The sequence below is a fragment of the Centrocercus urophasianus genome, unplaced genomic scaffold, assembly GCF_019232065.1.
Source record: "Centrocercus urophasianus isolate 14NV4802_14NV808 unplaced genomic scaffold, USGS_Curo_1.0 seq_16, whole genome shotgun sequence".
NCBI classification, from domain to species: domain Eukaryota; kingdom Metazoa; phylum Chordata; class Aves; order Galliformes; family Phasianidae; genus Centrocercus; species Centrocercus urophasianus.
This window is the reverse complement of record NW_024884711.1, coordinates 27,541,036-27,561,691: the sequence shown is the minus strand read 5'-3', so window position 1 is coordinate 27,561,691 and position 20,656 is coordinate 27,541,036. Positions and strand designations below refer to the sequence as shown.

Below are 20,656 nucleotides of genomic sequence, written 5' to 3'. Positions count from 1 at the left end.
CCACGGCAGCGGAACCCCTGAGGACCAGCCTGAGCTCCTTACAGGTCCCACAGCCCCGAGCGTAGCCCACGGGGGATCTCAGGAGACGGCCACACACGGCCCCCCGAGGCACACCGCCGGGACCCCTCACGCAGGGCACACACGGCGCACGCCAAGCAGAAGCCGCTTCCTCCTTTCCCTCCCTTCCCCGAGCCCAGCAGCGCCCCCCGAGCCGCTGAGCTCCGCGAAGCCGCTTCCCCTGCAGTTCCACAGGGCCCCCAGCCCCGGTCGCCTGCGCACGGCCGCCCCGCCCCGCCCCACCCCGCCGTGTTTCCGGGCCCGCTTGGAAGTGGGGCAGAGGTAAAGGCGGGCGGGGAGCGATCGGCCGCGGAGGGCGGCGGCTCGGGGAGGTGAGCGGTGCTCGAGAGGGAGCGGTACGGGCCGGGCAGCGCCGTGGTTGGGCTGATTCCGTGCTTCTCCGGGCCGAGGCCCCGAGCCGACGTGTAAACTCGCCGTGGTGCGGTGGCAGCGGCCTCGGGCCTCGCATGGGCCCATCTCGCTCGGGGGCTCGAAGGTTCGGTCGGGTAACGGCCCCTCAGCGGCTGCTCCGCAGCGCGGGTAGGTAGGCGGCGGGCTGGAGGTGTGCGAGGGGTTTGGGGGACATAGCAGGGTGGGTCGGGGGCGAGCTGCTTGCGTTTTGAGAAGGAAAAGGCGTAGTTTTGAGTTTATTAGTTAGAATTAACCAAGAAAGAAGCGGTTGGGAGCCCTTTGGTCAACGTTCCCCTGATGTGTATATGCTTTTGAGGCTGCTGGCCAACAGAATCCTCAAGTTTGGGTGTTGTCCATAGAGATTCCTATGACGTATGCCTTTCACTGTGTGGATGAAATAAAGGAAAATAAAAAAGGAATAGGGAGGCAGTGTGTCATTTATCTGCAGCGTCATTAATAGACCTAATATCGTGCTGCAGGTCTACAGCATGGAAAAGCAAGTGCTCGAGTCCTCTGAAGAGCGAACATTTCAGTACCAAGATTCCCTGCCTCCGCTGCCTGTACCTCCTCTGGATGAATCTTTAAGTAAATACCTTGATTCAGGTAACGATTTAACAGTGGAGTGGTGTGTGCACATGGAACTAGGCTGATATTTGCCAAGCAGTGTTCGTATGCAGCTTGTACCAGCTGCTGTGACTCTGGAGGTTGAGGAGGGGGTTGGAATTTTGTCATGTTTGGGGCACGAAATCACTTTCAAATTTGGAAACTATGCCCAGAGCAACTTACGTAAAAGCTCCCACCTTAACCACTTGTCCTTGAGGGGAATTGGGTGTATAAGATGGTTACCTTCTAGTGGTTTTTATTTTCGTGTTTTTTTCCCCTCCAGAGGGCTTTTTTTTTTTTTTTTTTTTTCTCACAGCTATGTCTAATAAAAAATATTCTGCCCTCTACAAGTTTTGTTTTGTGTCATGACTACTTGGCCTGTTCATGACTGTGTTTGCACAGAATCTTTGTGTTTAAAGATTTTTTTAAAAAAAAAAGGTTAAAAAAAAAAAAAGTTATTTCAAACTTTTTTTTTTTTTGTAATTAAATGGTGTTTCTCACATTAATACTATTAATTACAGAGCAGTAGGAAAAAGCATCAATGGGCATTTTTTGGTAATTTAACTTAAGGAGATTTCTGCTGTGACAAGCCTAAAGAAAATAGCATCAGAGAAGTTTTGAAAACATCAGCGGAAATGTATCTAGCTTTGTTTATAAAACTAAGCTGACTTGTCAGAGCAACTTTGATATACTGGGAAGGGTGAAGGTAGCCATTATCTTCAGATTTCTTTCCTATGCTCCTTTAACCATTTTCAGAACTCAGAGATATTGAGCTTTTCTCTTGAATGTCTGCCATGTCTTACCGTCCTACCTGTAATAGAGAAATGGTAGCAGTAAAACCTGAAGTTTTGTCCCTAGCACGGTCCTTTGTTACATCATAGTCTCTTTTCCCCAAATCAACAAATCCCTAAATTCAGAGTTCTCTTTTATCCTGGGCATAGTAGGAACCTCCCCATCAGAGGAATAGTTGATAGGTTTTCTTTGTTGTTCCTAATTACATAACTTCTTGATGCAGAATGATGAAATAGTGTTTTTCGAGGGGTAGAGGTTGATGTCATAACAAAATGCTTTTGTTCTGTTGCAGTGTAGGTTAACTTAAATTGTGTTGTAATGGTACTGAATGTGCAATAACAATTACCCTTTAGAGCTTAATTTTGTAAATCTATCTGGCTTTCCAAGTTAATAAATGACTCTCTCCTGGAATGATGATACCTGGCTGAATTTGTTTGCTCTTGTTTTCTGCTTCTCATCAGTTTTTTCATAAGTAGCTTATCACACTTTTCCTCAATTGAATTTTTTTTTTTTCCATGCTGAAGTTGTTTTCTACTTTCTGGTCCTCGTACATAAGCCATCCTGTAATTTTGATTGCTGTTGTTGATCTTCTTTAGTCTGTCTTCAAGTTGAAGGAAAGTTATTTCAGTGCTCTTTCAATGCTGTCTCCCATTACATCCTCATAGGTAAGCTCAGGAAGTGTGGGGTGATGAGTGGACAGTGAGGTGGATTGAGAACTGGCTACAGAGCTCAGAGGGCTGTGTTCAGTAGCGCAGAGTCCAGTGTAAGGCCTGTAGCTAGTGGTGTTCCCCAGGGGTTGGTGCTGGTTCCAGTCACGTTCAATATCTTCATCTGTGATCTCAATGGAGGAATAGAGTGCACTCACAGCAAGCTTGTTGATGATACAAAGCTGGGAGGAGTGGCTGACATGCCAGAAGACTGTGCTGCCATTCAGCAAGACCTGGACAGGCTGGAGAGTTGGGTGGAGAGAAACCTCACTGATTTCAGCAAAGGGAGTGTAGGCTTCTTCAGAGGGATTTGAACGTCCAAATGACCCTTCACAGTGCTCTGAATCATTCCTTGAGAACGCTTGTCCTCTCTTGGTCAGAGGAGAACCCTGGGCACTTCACATGAGTCAGTGTGCCTGGTGGTAAAGCACTTATCTGTTTAAAGCCAGTCAACTGGAAAATCTGGATCTCAGATGGTATCCTGCGCAAAGCCTTACAGTAGCTGCCTGCTCTGGATTCAGAATGATTAACTTTGTTTTGAAGAAAGAAGTTGGATGTAACCACATTTTTTAGCCTTTCCGTTCAGGTGAAGTTTAGACTCAGAAACTTCAACTCAGTTCAAGAGTATGAAAACCCCAAGCCTTGGCCTTCTGGAAAGGTTCCTTAACTATACCCAACTGAAGCTGTCAGTCATGGGATACTTATTGTTCATGAATAGAGCTGATCTCTATGCAGAAGTGAAGACAAGATATATGGATCCAGAGACAGTCCAGGTATTTCACTGAAGTCTAGTGAGTGAGGATCTGAGTTTTGCTCCTTCCTTCTATTGCCTTTCTACATCCGACTGAGTTGTTTTTATATGGAAAGGATTCACACGATCATAGAATTGCTGTCTGAATGGTTAATCTAAATCAAATTCCTGTTCAAAGATCATTCAGTTGAGTTTGCTCCAGTGTTGCTTAGCTGTGTTTTGAATCCCTGCAATGCTGGAGATTCCACAATCTCCTTGTGCAGTCAGTTTGATCACCCTCAATTAATGGGGAAGGAGGATGAATAAAAACAAACAAGCACCACCATCAACAAATAAGCCCTCATATTTTTCTTGTCAGAGACTTCCTGTATTGCAGCTTGAGTCCATTTTCCTCTTGTCCTAATCCTGTGCACATGGGAGGAGTCATGCTTTACTTTTGCTATGTGTTGCCATTTGCATTCTCTTTGTAAGCTGAGCAGACTTGGTTCTCAGCCTCATCTGATCATCATGTCCACCCAATCCTCAAGACGTCTTGGTTATACCTCAAATAAATAGCACCTGTGCTGTCCATGTTTTGTTTCATTTTGGTTTTTTTTTTCCCCATGAAATCTGTAAAATACCAATAAGACTTGCACTGTACTGTTCTGGACATAAAGGAGCTAGGATGTAGCTCAAATGGGTCTTTGCTTTTCTCCTTAAGATAGGTAATTCAAAATACTGGAATTCTTTCTAAGATCACCTTAAAAATGAAATCATGTTGAAAGGAAGGCCTAGCCTTGGTGGAGGAGGATCAGCAGAGGGGATGCTTAGAGAAATTGGATATGAGTGATTTCAAAGGCTTGAATGGGGTGGATGTGCCTGTGATTGCTGAGGGAGCTGGGCTTTGTCACTGAGATACCACTTTTGATCATCTTTGAAAGATCATTTTAACTGGAGAGTGTTCTTGAGGAGAAACAGGCGAGTGCCTCCACTGCTCAAGAAGAAAGATCTGAGGAACTGCAGATCAGTCACCCTTGATCTCTGGGATGGTTATGTAGCAAATAATCCTGAAAACAACCTCCAAAAAAGGAGGACAAGGAAGTGACTGGGTCAGCATGGATTAATAAAGAGGAAATCATGCTTACCAACCTCATAATCTTTTATGATGAGATGACTGTCATGCAATTTGCTATGCTACTTGAATATAGGAACCTCACATAGAGCTTTCTTAACCTAAGAAGCTAAATTTGCCAAGGCCTAAGGGTGCATGCAGGCCACTGAACTTCTACCCACTTAGGAGCAGGAGCAAACTGAAATATAAGAAAGACTCCATTGTGCGGATTTAGCAGCCTTGAAGATGAGAGAAAACAGCGTGTCTAGAGACAGTGATGGAAGTCAACCCAGAGCAGAAAGACCCCCAGCCTTGGTATGGCTGGTCTGGACCCCCAGATAAGGGTTGGGGGATATACAGTACAAGGACTGTATAAGTGCCTAGGGATTTCTGTATTTGTGGCCTATCCTCAGAGGTGCCCGGCTTGAATTGTTGCTGTAATGTAAATTCTGCAGAAGAGATATATATGTGGCTTATGTCTTATTTACATTGTAGAAACCTATTGCTGAACAGTGTACATTGCTTATAGCTGAACTGGTAATATACGGCCTAGATAGTGAACAGTCAGGTGGACTGAAAACACTCTCAGCTCCTGAGCTCAAAGGTTTATGATCAGCAGCACACATTCCAGGTATAGGCGAGTCCTGTATCCTTAGAAGCATTAAAAGCCAGGTGGGATGGGATGGGACTTTGGGCCGCTTGATCTAGTGTAAGGTGTCCCCATTCCTGACATGGGATTTGGGCTAGATTGTCTTTAGAGTGGCTTGGATTGGAAGGGATCTCTATGTTGGAACAGAATGCTGTGTTCGTTTCTGGGCTCACAAGGACAAGTGAGACATGCACATGAAGGAGCAAGAGTAGTGTAGGGCCGTGAAGGTGATTAAGGGTTTGGTTTATCTGAGGTGATATTGTTCAGCCTGGAAGGACTTTGCAAAGTGTATAAATACCTGCTGGGGGTGGATAAAGAAGGCAGAGCCAGACTCATTGCAGTGGTGTTAAGTGAGAGCAAAAGGCGATGGGCACAGACTGAAATTCAAGGCATTCCATTTACATGCAAGAAAACTTACTGTACTATGAGGATGGTTGCGCACTGGAGTAGATTGCTACTGGGGAGGTTGCATGTCTATGAAGGTTTTCAAAGCCCATTAAAGCCCTGAGCAGCCTGCTGTGGCTAACTCTGCTGAGCTGGGGTGTTGGACTAGATGGTCTCCTGAGCTCATTCCAACTTCAGCTTCACAGTTTTGTGCAGAAGAAAAAAGTGGTTGCAATCAAGCAGTCATTATTCCAGTGGGATGTAGCAGGAGGACCTTGCCCTGCTGAAATTGCTTTGTTTCTCCCCAGAGGTAGATCAGAGATAATACAGATACTTGTTTAGTTTTTAGTAACTGTGTATCTTTCCTCCTTTCTTTGCGCTGGTAAGCTGATCACAAGTTTATTGCAAGAGAGACAGATGAGAAGGTGATTTACATCGGTGTTCAGCAGCCTCAAATATGGATCAGAACTCATTGTGTAGGCACTGAGTGAGCAGAACTGCTACACCCCCATTCTGTCTGCCTGTGATATGCCAATCTATGTATAAAAATAATAGAAAACATGTTATATGCAAGGTTATTTGTGAGAAAACACTGAGATACACCCATGTACTGACTGGCAGTGTTTGCTGCTGACCATAGATATCATTACTGTCATCAAAAAGCCTCCTAAAACCCTTTTTATCATGACATATTCTGCAAATGTTTACAGCCTATACTATTGTGTATGATCTGAGAAAAATCCAAAAGTATTTTAACACATAAAAATTGGGTAGCACTAACTGCCATTATCATTGAAGTGAGGGGAACATAGGAGAATTGATGAGTAAAGTGCTTGTAGTCTGTGAATGGGCTTGAATATAAGAGCAAGTAGCGTACAGATGGTGCAGTAAGGTAACAGACATGTGTGGCTCAGTGTATTAATTTATAAGCAAAGTTCCCATAAACTTACTTATTATTGAATTCAGCTGGTGGAAGTGCAGGGCTGCATAATATTTCCAGCCAGAGTTCAAAATGTATTGGATGTAGTTATCTGGTAAATATTTCATCTGCTGATCCCTGAATTTGTTTAAAAGTATGCATGTATGTCTTTATTAGAACACACTGTGATTTATTTACAGCTTTTAAAAGGTGTCCTGTCCACTCCATCCCCCCCAAAATGTGTGTTTTAGACAAGTAAATCTTGAGTGCTTTCGTCTACTCCCTTGCCTGTGACATCTGAATCCTGGAATAAATCTCAGCATGCAGTTGTTTTTAAATATATCTCCTTTTTGCAGTGAAGCCATTTCTAAATCAAGAAGAATATCAAAGAACAGAGGATATTGTTAAAAAATTTGAAAATGGGATTGGCAAAGAGCTGCATCAGAAACTACTGGAAAGAGCTAAAACCAGGAGGAATTGGGTATGTATGTAGATATGTAAATATCATAATTCAGCTTATTCCTCAGTTTTGTAGGTGTGTTACTCTGCTGCTAGGAAGGAAGATAGCAGTATCTTTTTGGAGAACAAGTGATTGGTTGCTGGTTGGCATATAATTTTGAGAGACACTTAGCTATGATTTTTTTTTAATCTTACAGTCTTCCTTATGTCTGCCACTTGTCCTGTGGATATGAATGTGTTTATCTGTGTGTGATTTTTTTCAAACGGGGGGATAAGAGTTCCTTTACTAAAATAGTAAGTTACTTACCTTCTATTACTTTAATCTACTTAAGCAGTATTGAATTTTAAGTTCTTGAAAATAAGAGCTAGATGTGACATTAGCATCAGCAATTGCTTTTTGAACTACTGTCCTGCCTCCTGTTATGTAGGAGCTACTGCTCAAAATATTAAAAAAATAAACAAAAATTGCACCTATCATGCCGTGATTATTAGAAAATTAGTGTCTGAAAATTATTCTGATGCTGAACATTTTTCATTTCCAGCTGGAGGAGTGGTGGCTGAATGTGGCTTATCTTGATCTTCGCATATCGACGCAAATAAACTGTAACATGGGAGGCCCTGGTCCCTACATTGAACACTGCTGGCCACCCAAAGAAGGCACTCAGATAGAGAGAGCGTGTGTGAATATATGGCACACCCTGAAGTACTGGGAGCTATTACGAGCGTAAGACTTTTAAGAAGAAGTAATTGTTTCTAAACATTAGCGGTCTGTGTGTACTTCAGTAGTGGAAATGTGCTTCTTGGCATCAGTTCTTTGCAGTGAAATATAGGCTTGTCTTACCGTGATTTACTTGGATAATTACCCCTTGTGCTTAGTTTTGGTATATTTCTTTTAGAGAGAAAGTGATTATAGAGAGATCTGGGAATGCTGTTCTGGACATGAGCCAATTTCGAATGCTCTTTAACACTTGCAAGGTTCCTGGAATTACCAGAGACTCACTCTGCAACTATTTTAAGACTGGTAAGTAAATGCAGATTGTAGGTTAATACAAGCAAATGATTTCGTATTGTGGAGCTAACGGAGTGGTCATTTTAACCATCAAAGTTGTCTTCAAAAACTAAATCAGATACTGGATGTTGTGTCCTTATATAAGGAAGCAATCTAAGCCACTGATTACTGTTTTCTTTTTTTTTGTGCCATATTTAGTCCTTTTTAAATAAGGTTACAAGAAGACTCTACCTCAATTTGTATGTTACCAAGCTGATATCTGTTAGAAGTGTGATTGCATTACAAAAGAGAAGAAGAAAAATTCTGTATGTTACAGATGTGAGCATATTAGATGCATTATTTGGACAGAACATCAGCATCGTTTGTAATTATCTTTTTCCCTAGGTTGCTTTTCTAGAGTGTGTTCCTGTACATTCTATTGGAACAGTTCTTATGTATTTTTCTATCACTGAGTGTTACTGTGAGTGTTACTGTGAGTGACACTGACTGTCAGTTCTTATTTTCTTATTTTCTTATTTTCCATGGTAATTCTTGAAGCCAATTTCTTAAATTTCTAACAGTTTTTTTGGATGCGTGGTCAAGAGATGGAGTAAGTGTAATATTCTTATTTGTCCTTCTTTGAAATGATTGTAATATTGGCAACCAGCAAATTGAAGTCATAACACCCCTCTGACACTTGCTCTGATGCCTCTAGAAGTGTTCAGGCATGCTGCTCTAGTTAATCATGGGAGATATGAATTCCTACAAGACTCAGGAATTTGAGAGGATAGAGGCTCTGCAGGCCTTGCTCCACAGAAAATATGTAAGGAAGTCACTGTGCCACTGGAAGTGTAGCAAAAATGCAGAGCAGAAGGCAAGTTTTGTGGGCTTTTCTTAGGGTTACATTGAAGAGGTAAATACCAAAAGTAGAAGAAACATTCGAGCAGTGAAAATTCAATGTTATGATCACACTTAATGAACAAAGGTGGGGTTTTGTGGATACACAAGCAATTCACATCCCTTTTTTCCTTTAAAATATTACAAAAGCTTTATTAAACAGTCATGTTTATGTTATTTTTCATATCGTACACAGCAGGTGAAATCCGTTTCCCTGCCTCCAGGGGAAATGCTTAGTCCAATTAGTTACCTTTGTTCAGTGTGATTCATGGAGTAATATGAGTACCTCTAGGAAAGGATTTGGGCTTTCCAAATATGCAGATATATAAGAGAAGCAGAAGAAATTGCTAGCTGCAGAGAGATCTGTTTCTCTCCATTGGAGGGAACTGACACAGTCTAAAAACACTTTAAGTAAGATTTAGGACACCTAAGGTTTGACAGGTAATGTCAGGTTGCAGTTAAAGACCACATTAAAGTGATCCCAAGTGACTTTTATCAGTGGAGCCTGGAGAGCTGCTTGGTTTACCGTGCAGCAGTCACCTTAATGAGAACAGAGAGCTCATAGATTTTGGTGTGTTGAGTTGATGTCCCTCAAGTGCAGTGTTAGGTCAGATACGTGATTCTAGGTATCTTAACTTCCAAACTTAATTCTATGCCTTGCTTCAGGCAACTGCACTTAGGAGGATGCTATCAAAAATAGCCCCAGTGGCTCAGTTTCAGAAAAATGCATTATGTTTCCTGCCTGCCTTTCACACTGCCTGTTTTTTAAACAAAACAAAACTTCATGCAAGAGAAAAATGCTTGTATCAACTTTCAGTAACTAACACTGGTTTTGGCAGAGGATGTTTCTGCTTACAAAATGCGTGAGTTACTTAGATTTACTGCTAAGTAATGACAGTGGCTTGAACTAGTTAATAATGGTGAAAATTATGTGCTTGTGTAGATTTGAGTCCTCTTAAAACTTCAGAATTGTAGTAAGGTTATGCAATCAATGTTGGACTTTCTAATGCATTCCTCTTTTTAACTCTATGGAGTCTTCCTCATTTTGAAAAAAGTGGATCTGTAGGACTTGCTGAATACTTTTCCTTTATCTGTTGCTCACTTTCTCCCTAGCGTTGGATTTTCATGTTTTACTTTGCTTTGTTTCAGTGACTGAAGGTGAATGCCCATCTCACTTAGTAGTCCTGTGTCGAGGCCGAGTGTTTGCATTTGATGCTATACACGAAGGCAACATGCTGACAGCTCCAGAGATTTCCAGGTTTTCAGACTACCTTGCTTTGAATACTCTGTTCTATTTGAGCACGTACTAAAGACAGTCTCTGTTTCTTTCCCTCTCACCCTAAAGAAGTAGGGGTGAGAGAGACTGCAGCTGAAGAGTAAGTTTCTGGTAGATTCTGATTTAGCAGGTGGCATCTTCTTGCCATGAATCATGGTGATATACTTCTGTAGTACACTCATAGAATATCACATGAAAGAGCTTAATGAAGGTGTTCCAGTAGGAAAGATCATGTATGTTTGAAGCTTCTTGAGCACAGAATTATCCGTCCTGTAGCATCATTTGTTTAAGGACCAGTCCTCACTGGTCATGCTACCAGTATCCTTTTGACTACACTACAATCCTAATGGTGTGGAGGGACTGGATTTCCTGTTGCTGAGTTCAGCAGCATCAAAAATCTTAGTATACATTGGCTTTTCTTACTACAGAGCAATACAGTTATATTTTGCTTGCATTTCTTGTCTTTTCAACAGAGGAAGAGTGACTGTGGCTCTTTTCATAGTCCTAAACTGCTGCTGAGAAGCAGAGAGAAAGAATCTCGCTCATTAAATAGTAAATTTCAGTAGTGACATTTAATAGGAAAGAGTGCCAGAACAAAGGACGAGCCAGATTAGTGTCTTCAATCTTAAACATCTGTAACTTGCTTGCTTTCTTTCTCTGGAACAGTAAGGGGGTTGAAAAACAGATTTACAAACTATAAGTTAGCTCCCTGTCGACACATGCATGTGATGATTTCTACTGAAACAACTTCATTTAGCCCTTCTGCATTATGTTCCAAGGATGTACTACTGAAGTACAAGATCATCCTGATTCCTATGATGGGTTGATGGCTGGGCTGCGTGGTCTTAGTCTTTCAAACAGACAGTGCAAGGAAAAGATAGGCATTCTTGTGTATCTTGAATGGAAAGACTCAGTTACACACTAACTACTGTTCTGCTGTAAGCTTCTGAGTTTCTGTTAAGTGGAAGTTTTGCCATTGTATACAGTTAGTTTATAAAGGCTGCAAAGCTGCAGTATTGCTGATTTTTGCTGCTCAGGAAAGTTTGATCTATGCTGTTGAAGTCTTAAATTCAATTTTGAGAACATTCATTGCACCTTAAGGTTGTGATTGTTTATGTGTAGGTCTGTAGTGAGCTGGTAGCTGCAGTTGAAGTTAACTTCAGCAATTGAAAACAAAGCAGACTTCCAGTTGCCCTTAGTATCTGACTTGTATTCCTTACATTTCATATTAGCTTGTGAATGTGAAAACAGACAAAAAAAAAAAAAAAAAAAGAGAGAGAGAAAGTGTGATTTTGATGCAGCCTCTGTATGTTCTTTGTTAACTTTAGTTTTTGAAATCTTGTTAAAGGCAACTTACATACATCCAGAAAAGATGCCATAGTGAACCAGATGGACCAGGACTGTCAGCCTTAACAAGCAGTGAAAGGACAAAATGGGCGGAGGTTGGAATAGTTCAACAGTTTTTTCCTCATACAAGTATTGTGACCTCTGGAAAGATGTCATTTCACTTAGCTCTATCACTTCTTGCTTTCTAGACACGTGACTATTTAATCAGTCTGGACCCAAAGAACCTAGCTCATCTTGAAAAAATACAGCAAAGTTTGTTTGTAGTCAGCCTGGATGATTCTAGTCCCCACGCAACTCCTGAGGACTACACAGAGGTAGCTAAGGATTTTTCATAATTCTTCTCTGTTCTTTATATATTCTGTTCTGTGTGTGTGTATATATTCTGCATCTGCTCTTTCTGTGATAAAAAAAATAGCATCTCTTGCTCCTTCATAACAGAGAATGAAGCAGGTAAATGTTCAGGTCACATTTCCTGTTGATCCATAGAAACAAATAGGTTGAATTGTTTGGACTTTGGAAGAGAGAACAGCTAAAATACACCTTTGTGATCTTTTAGATCTCAGTGTTTCAAGGTCCTTAGACATACAGTCAGCAACCTGTTCGGACTCTTGATTTAAACTTTTAGGCTTATAATCATGTTTCTTCTTCAGCTGGATGAAAATGTTTTCTCTCAGGTAGGCCTCACCGTGTTAGTGTAGATTTGGTTCAGCTGACGGAGGTTGGCAATGTGTTTGGGGTTTCTGAAAACCCACAGTGTGTAATTTCTGCTTTAGCTAACGAGGCTGGGCCTAACAGGTGATCCAACTGTGCGCTGGGGAGATAAATCCTACAATAGCATATTCTTCTCCAATGGAACCTCCAGTGCATTCTGTGATGTAAGTATGAAAAAAAAATCCACTTATAAACTTTCCAAGTACTTACTGAATAAGCTCTCTCTTTCAGAGTGTTAAATACTTAATGTGTTCCCTTTTGGTGTAGTCTGGCACCTTGCCTGGCAGGTTTCCAAAGCCAGTCTGTTTTTCCAGTGTTGGATATTACATCATACTTGAATTAAGGTCTTGAGTTCTGAAATCATAATCTTATTTCTGAAACTGTTTAATGAGGGAGTTCCTGAGTAAATAATAATAATGATAATAATTGCAGACAAAGGCTTAAAACGAGCCCTTTCTGTTGAACAGAATTATTTTTATACCGAAGTGGACAGGACAGTCTACATCGTGCTTAAAATCTGCTTCTCCATAGCAGTGCTATAGTGCATGTCTAGCTGCAGAGCAGTCAAAGCAGCAAGATAACTGGCATTAGTTGTTGCAGAAGTGTTGCAGAAGAACTAGAAAAACAAGTCCAACACTGCGCAGTAACACTGTTAGTCTTGGGGGGAATAAGTAGGCCAGGGATTAAAAAAAAAAATTAGATCCTCTTGCAGTCATGCAAATAATGTGCTATCTTGTCCTGTATGATTACAGCATGCTCCTTTTGATGCCATGGCTTTAATCACCATGTTATTTTCTGCTGAACAAAAGATTATTGAAAATGAGGGAAAATGGAAGGTATGTGTTCTTTAAGCTTCTAGATGTATTGGTTAATGGATTTGTGTTTTTTTTTTTTTGTTTTGTTTTGTTTTGTTTTAATGGATAACAGTTTCTCTTTTCTCTCTTTGCTTGTCTACTCCCAGGGATCAGATAAAGTGAGGGATATTCCATGGCCAGAGGAACTTATATTCACAGTAGACCAAAAAATTATAAATGAAATTGAACGTACTAAAGAAATATATAATGAAAAGGTGAGATTTCTTACTGTTTCTCCTAATCGTCACTGAATTTTTCACTGCATTTGTGCATTCTTTACTGACAGTCTTCATGCCAGAAAACAAGTGAATATGTTTTTTGGTTGGTGAATTTTGATTTGACCATGGTTAAATTTGTACCATTGTTTTCTTACATTGAATGTGTTGTATCTGGAGTGAACCAAGCTGTGATATTTGAAGTTACTTGACTTCTGTGGTGTTGTTTTTTTCCTCCTGTGATTTGCCAGATATCTGACCTGCAACTAGCGTGTTATGCCTTCACATCTTTTGGTAAAGCCTTGATTAAGAAGAGGAAGCTTCATCCAGATACATTTGTGCAGCTTGCCCTTCAGCTGGCTTATTACAAATGTCATGGCCGGTAAGAAAAGCTCATTACCCAGATTAGGAATGGAAAAATAGATCATTGAATAAAGGCATAGATCTGGAGACATAATGCAGTGGCCTCTTTGTAACTTGCTGTAGTGATAAAACAGTGAAGAAGTAAGATTTTGTTTACTTTGAATATTGTATACTTTTTTGCCACTGAAATTCAAGGGGCTTTTGCTCTTGACTTCCAAATAATTGTCTTTATGCCCTGTGGAGATGGTGTGTGTACATAGTGTGGAATCCATGAAAACATAGATTTGGGCTGCACAAAGTTAATTGTGGGTTGAATACCAAACTTGTAGTGGGTCAGGACTCTGTAACACTAAGTAGTTGTTCAGGTGGAGAAAAAATCTTTACCTATAGCAAATGATTAAAAATGATCCGTCTTCCAAATTTGTGAAAAGCCTCATGTCTCACTTCCCTTCAGCACAATTAGATGTGAAAGTCAGAGCAAAATAATAAAGAAAGTGACTTTCCAGAAGTTTGGCTCAGTATTTTTGTAATATTTTCATTTGTATTTTTGGGGAGAGACAGCATTCTTCCTGGAGTTCCCAAAGTCCTCTTTGCTGACTCTTCCAGATGGTGCCTCGTGTGAGTCACTACTGGCAAGTACTGTTTGCTTCAGAAGGGAGAGTTTCTTCACAGTCATATGATGCTTAATCACTGGAGGTGCCAGTATCTCAGGATGCTAGATCTCGTTTGCTAGACATTGGAGTAAATGATTTGACTTAGAAAAAACCCTCTTAAGTTTGTTTTAAGCACACTGGTATGTTGCAGTTAAACTGTGTATTAAATGTTAGAGTGGGATAGGACTGAGGACACTCCAGGGAAAAGCTAGCTGGGTATCAGTATGCAGCAGATTCAGCCTTGTCCATATAAACATAAGAGCATTGGGAAACACTGCCTATTTCAAGTATTACTTGATCTTTGAGGGTTTGCATGGTGTAGATGATTTCTTTGATGGCAGTATGTGGTGAGGCTGAATCTTGCATAGATTTAGCTTAATTATATTAAAGCTGGTACATGTGCAGTTAGCAGAAAATAGCCACAACGACCCGAACTTCTCAAGGTGGAATAACAGCACTGGCACTTCTTCAGTCATCTGTGTTATACAGAATCTTGCAGAGCTCCTCCGGCTCCTTTGTGGTTCCTTTTCAGACCTGTAATTAAAATAAATAAATAAATTAGGGCCTTACTGATGCTTGTAACTGAGCTGGGTGGATAGGATACTTCACAGAATATGGGGTTTGTTTGTTAGTTAGTTCTTCCCTGGAGAGAGCAGGTAGTTAAGTTAATGAGATTCTCTTCCTTAATTTTTCTTCTTAGCCCGGGCTGCTGTTACGAAACTGCAATGACCAGGCGTTTCTATCATGGCCGCACAGAGACCATCAGACCGTGTACCATGGAAGCAGTAGAGTGGTGCAAATCCATGCTGGATCATTCTGCCACTGTAAATATGGAAACCCTACTTTAATTGCAGTGTGTTTAGAAGGCCTGTCATTTTAATTGCTAACCCTTTGTTATACTACTGTCCCATTAATGAGAGCTGGCTTGTTTCCAGTGAGACAAACCTGACATACTGATGTTGCTTGAGGTCTGGCTGTGGTCATTGTGACAGAGGTGAGCTGTCACATGTGGGCTTGTTCTGATACTTTTTTTCTGTTTTGTTTTACACTTCAGTTTCAAGTCTGTCTTGAGTGATATTGTTAGAATTGGAAAGATTAACGCGGTGGAAGGGCAACACAGGAATGTAATAGCAAAGGGACCAGCGTAGATAGGATAGTATTTCACAGGAAAAGTAAAGGTGCTCACCCATTTCCGAAGACCTAGGCTCACAGAAAGGACTCCACAAGGGAGGGATCTCCAGAAAGAGGCCCTTCCCCTGTGGCAGTCAGCCCTTAAATGCGATCTAGGGAGAGGTGCACCCAGGCTCTACTCCTGCTAGTCACACAGCTGAATTGCCTTCACCTGTGCTGCCAGGGCTGACCTGGTCCTTTCCCAGATGATCTGTCAGTGGTTCAAGCCATGTCTCAGCAGTTCCCATACAGATATTCACTCTGATTTTCACACCTCAGAAAATAACTAGCTAGGAACTACTATATTCTGTTGTGGAGTGGTTCCTTTGTTTCAGTATTTAAGTGAAATGAGGAAATGTTAATCTAATTGTTGAGTTTGAGAGCAAGATTAAAATCTGCTTGTTGTCCTGAGGGCAACAGGGATGTATTCCAGAGTTTGTCTGAGAACAGCTCTGCCAAGGACCTTTTTCCAGTGACTGACTTGCAGACCCTGATTGGTAAAGGATTTCATGCTGCTCTTGCCAAGTGAAAGTTGTACAAAAACTCTCTGTTGTCCTCACCATGTTTCTTAGAGTTCTTAGAAATGAAACTAGGATATTTTGAAACAAAGAGCTACATATTTTGAAGGATATTCAGAGGTTCTTTATTTTTTTATTATTTCATACTGAGAAAAATGCAGGAATATAACAGAAATAATGTATGTGTGACCAAAAATTTGTCTTAGGTTTTTAAGGCTGGTTATTAGGAAAAATTTCTCAGGAAGAGTGGTGAAACAGGCTTCCTTAGGGAGGTGGCATCAAAGAAATGCAGTGATGCTGCACTGAGGGACATAGTTCAGTGGGCATGGTGATGATGGGTTGCCAGTTAGATTTGATCTTAGAGGTGTTTTCCTACCTTAATTATTCTGTGATGATTCTGTTTCCTGGTGCTGTTGTGGTTTTTTTTTTGTGTGTGTGTGATGAACTGTTGCAGTCTTGGTATGCTCTTCAATGGTATTGCAATTAAGAGGATCAGAAGTCTAGTTTTGAAGTGCACAGCCCCCCAACCCCCCCCTTTAGAATTCATGTACTTTGGATGAAAACCCATTTACACCATGTTTTCTACTACCTGCAGTGAACTCAGTAGCTAGGCTTTTGTCCAAATTGAGTGACTGCTGGCTGTGGTTCACATTCAGTGCTGCTGCCACTCATGAGGACAAAGGAGTTGTTCAAGTACTAGCAATTGAAGTACAAGCCAAGTTCATGGGTGTCTACAGGTGTTTCCCTAGGCCTCTTTTACCAAAACATATCTATATTCTGTTCTCTCTCTTTTTAATGTGTAAGTTTCAATTTAACATATTCATAAAAATCAGACAGTGATGGGCAGAATTATGGTTGTGGAAGTGAAGTTTTGATCAGTAGAGAATAGAGGGGAATGCAGTTGGCATCTGTGTGTATTTCAATTAAAGAGGTAAGATATGCTTCATGTTGGGTTTTTTTGATAATGATAGGCAAACCTGCTAACAGCTGATGTGTTTTCTAAGTAAGTGGTACTGTAGAATTTTGGGTTTCATTTCTGTAGTTCATGATGTCTGCTTTGCATTTGTTTCAGCTTGTATGGGGAAGAGCGTGAGGTTTAGAATATTGTTCAGTACAAAAGTGACACGGGTAGCAGAACAGAGATGCAGGGAACAAATGAGTAAGTTGTCATAAGAAAGGAATTTGGATGTGGGAGAAAAGAATTAGAGAAATTTAAGAAAATGGATGAGTCAGAAGGTTCTTATGTACCTTTCAATTCCTCTGTTTTCTTCTATTGCTAAAAATTGTGAAAGGAAGAGCTTGTTGATCTGTGTCTGCTGATGTGTTACTCATCTGGAATGTTTTCTTCTCTTGTTTCTTAACCTGTTTCCCCTTACTTTGTACAGAATTATGAACGCCTACAGCTGATGCATGCAGCATTTGCAAAGCACAATAGAATGAGGAAAGACTGTGAGAATGGACAAGGTACTCAGGGATCAGAAATTGTTTCCTTATGGGTAAAAAGGGAACATATGCTAATGTGTTTTCTGTCTCGTTTTCAACTGCAGTAAAAACTACCCATCAACACTTCATATTTAAACAATTTTGGAGAGAAACTAAAGGCTAGTCCTTGCATCTTCCTTCAGCCCTAAAGACCCGTTCACTTTAAATATTAATTCACTTTTTTTCTGCCAGTGAGCCAATTTCATGTGAAACTCCTCCTTGCAGAAATATTTTCCTTGGGTTTTGTTTTCTGGAGGATATGTGCTCAATTTGTACCACTTAGCTCATTGCATTTGGGCTCAGTGGTGCAAGCTTAAAGTGATGATGGCATCTTAGACCATGCTTTTGAGAAGTGTTTTTGTGTGCTGCAGTATGAACCTTTTTTTTCAACTGGACTCTGTCATTTTATCTGTCCTTCAGCTGCTTTTCAAGCTTCCAGAACTGAAACAGCCGAAAACCAAGAAATGCTGCTGTTAATGATGCAGAACTTGCATTTCTTTTGACAGGATTTGACCGTCATCTCCTGGGTCTCCTTCTCATAGCACAGGAGCAGGGACTGCCAGTGCCAGAACTCTTTGTGGACCCTGCCTTCACAGCCAGGTAACTGGTGGCCTTGTACTGTGAAGAGGTTGTACCCCTTGGTACCGAGGGCTCACTTTGTTACATGGCCTTAAGTGTGATGATCTCTTGATCTGTGTGACAAAATTCACTTTTGTTTTCTGATGTTTTACAGTGGTGGAGGTGGGAACTTTGTTCTTTCAACTAGTCTGACCGGCTACACCAGATTTAGTGGATGTGCACTCCCTATGGTACATCACGGCTATGGCTTTTTTTATGCAATCAGAGATGACAGGTAAGGATGTTTCATTTTGGATGTGGTTCTGACTGTATCGTGAGGGGAAAGGCAGCAAACACCAGGCTGAGGGAAGGAAAGGATGAACATGGCTGAACATGTCAGAAAAGGTTGAAAGGTGAGATAAGGGAGAACAGGCATTAACGTTCTGAAAAACACAAGTGGGAGGAAGGACAGATGGTGGAGGTGTAGTGACAAGATGCTGACAAGGCACAGAAAGCGAAGAGTGGGGAAGCTAAGAAGAGGAACAACAGGAGGAACCTTTAAAAATAAGTATTGCTCTTAGCCATCATCAACTGCAAAGGTGTTTGTAAAAAGAAAAAAAAAGTAGCTATTGCCTGGGATATGGGATAGACAGCTGCAGTGCAGGAGGGCATGGAGGATGGAGGAGAAGCTAACGCATTTGGCTTCACTTCTCATGAAAGGGTAGGAAAAATGCAACTTTGGCTTACCTTCTGGACAAAAATTACTGCTTGTTCAGCAAATGAAGTAAATGGAATGCATTGAGGTGACCTGCTTTTTTATGATTTAGTTTATTTTGGATGGGTTGTGTCTAAAGCTAACTGCAAATTTCATTGTAAAGTGGGTTCAGTTTGAGCGTACAAACCAATATACTTACACTGTTGCTCTGTTAAAATAAATAGATAAAAGTTGAGATGTAGTGGGTAAATAGAAAGAAAAAGTACTTTAACCTTAAACTAGTTGTAGAGAAGAAATATAATTGAAGCATTTTAAGATACAAGCAAAGCAGTGTCACTGTGCGTGTAGAAATCAAAATACCCTGTTTCAGGATCTGTAAACATTGTCATTACTGAAGGCCCCAGGACCCTGTATTTTCTGGATGTTGAGATAACTTGTTTATTTATTGGCCAGTTTTTGATTCAGAGCTTGCTGATAATTTGATATTTCAGAACAATTTGTATAACGTGTCCAAGACTGTGACAATTAAGAGTGGTAACTCCATTGTTTTCTGTATTGACAGGATCGTTGTTTTATGTTCTTCCTGGAAGTCATGCCCAGAGACCAGTGCAGAAGTGCTGTGCAGAACTTCATTCCAGTGTTTCCAGGACATAATTCAGTTAACAGTTACAGCTCAGCTATAAAATTGATGATGATAAGAACCTTTGCAAGTTCACAAGTTATTTGTAGTACTTATAAGTGAAATGCGGTGTAAGAGAACTGTTATATTCAAGCTAAGACTTCTGATAATTTGCATGAAGTCTTCCTCTTTTGGTGGGATCTACACTAAGTAATGTGGCCATTTGCAACAGCAATGCAAGCAGTAGAACTATGCAATATGATATGCCTCAACAATGCAAACACTTTTGAGAAACACGGTGTTGGAAATGGAGAACTTTTGGGAGATTTGTATTTATGTCTTAGTGGTAACATGTAGTCTAATGGTACTGTTTTTGCCAGTGGAGCACTTAACTGTGTACTTCAGAGCAACCACACGATTGTCTTAAGTGATTGTGCTGCCTGTTTGTAGTGGTTCATGAAGCAGCCTGAGGGGGGCAGCCTTCTATATGCTATTTTCTAAATTCTTTCGTTTCTGCTACCTGGATTGCATAAAAGGAATGCATCTCTGTATAGGGATGTTCCCACTGCATTTATAATATACGAGCACTACAATGTGAAGTACTTTGAATCTCAGTAATACAGAAAATAGCATATGAATTCAAAATGCGTTGGAGTTTACATCATCTTCTGAGCTGTGAATTTTCCTGTGCTTTACACTAGTAATACACAGTAACAGAGAGCACTGAATGCAGTTTGAGATTCTCGGGATTTTAAGACTTGATTCCTCTGTTCGAGCAGTTTTTCATCTTACTTCTCTTAAAAAATAAAATTATTCAAATAAATCAGTGTTGTATTGGTGGGGAACTGATGCTGAACTTGAAACTGAGATTCTAAAGTACCCCTTGCTTTCTTCTCGATTTTGGGGAGAGATTAGGGGTGATTATTTTTTTTACAGCAATAGCTGCATCCCTTCTCCTTGCCCCTCAGAAGCTCTGGTTGGTACAGGGACAAAGACATTTTATACAGCCTAAAATCTGATGAAGGGTGGAAAAACCTAATGAAGGTTGTAAGTTTGAACAAGGAATACATTGGTGCCTTCTGCCTGTGACTGCTGATGCATTCCTATGTGACCAAGAGCTATCCCTTTTCTTTGGGGAACCTGCTTTTCTCAAATTCTTCTGGCTGCCTAGTGGCCTTTGCCTCCCTGCCATAGTTTTCAGGCTGGAGGGCACTGAGAGTAGAAAGCTATAGCATGTAGTTACCATGATCCTGTAGAGACAGCTCCTGAATCCTGAACAGTAATAACTGGTTTTCATCCCTTCATTCACTAGTACCCTATTTAAGAGCTTCCTCCCACAGATCTGGACACTATCTATGTTTCCTTTGCTCTGGAGAGCATCTGTATTCTTTACATATCTCAGTCCTCAGCCCTTCTCCCTATTTTTATAGATAGGGGAGTGTGTGGCAGCAGTGCTCTGCTCAGAGCC

At 40.8% G+C, this 20,656-nt stretch overlaps 1 protein-coding gene across 4 annotated transcripts; it reads left to right on the top strand.

Moving 5' to 3' along the window:
* The first annotated feature begins 309 nt into the window (after window positions 1-309).
* Window positions 310-20,011, top strand: CROT (carnitine O-octanoyltransferase). Of its 4 annotated transcripts, none has more exons than XM_042817139.1 (17): window positions 310-389; window positions 948-1,071; window positions 6,720-6,844; window positions 7,365-7,546; window positions 7,719-7,843; window positions 9,857-9,965; window positions 11,332-11,425; window positions 11,519-11,644; window positions 12,104-12,205; window positions 12,794-12,877; window positions 13,003-13,110; window positions 13,362-13,492; window positions 14,827-14,950; window positions 17,200-17,278; window positions 17,803-17,896; window positions 18,030-18,149; window positions 19,132-20,011. In XM_042817139.1, the coding sequence occupies exons 2-17, from the start codon at window positions 957-959 to the stop codon at window positions 19,250-19,252; spliced, it is 1,839 nt and encodes a 612-aa protein (XP_042673073.1). In that variant the 5' UTR covers window positions 310-389; window positions 948-956; the 3' UTR covers window positions 19,253-20,011. The 4 variants fall into 4 exon arrangements, with proteins under 4 accessions (XP_042673073.1, XP_042673074.1, XP_042673075.1 ...); XM_042817140.1 differs by having other exon boundaries at window positions 321-339; XM_042817138.1 differs by lacking the exon at window positions 310-389 and adding an exon at window positions 479-597.
* The last annotated feature ends 645 nt before the right edge of the window (window positions 20,012-20,656 follow it).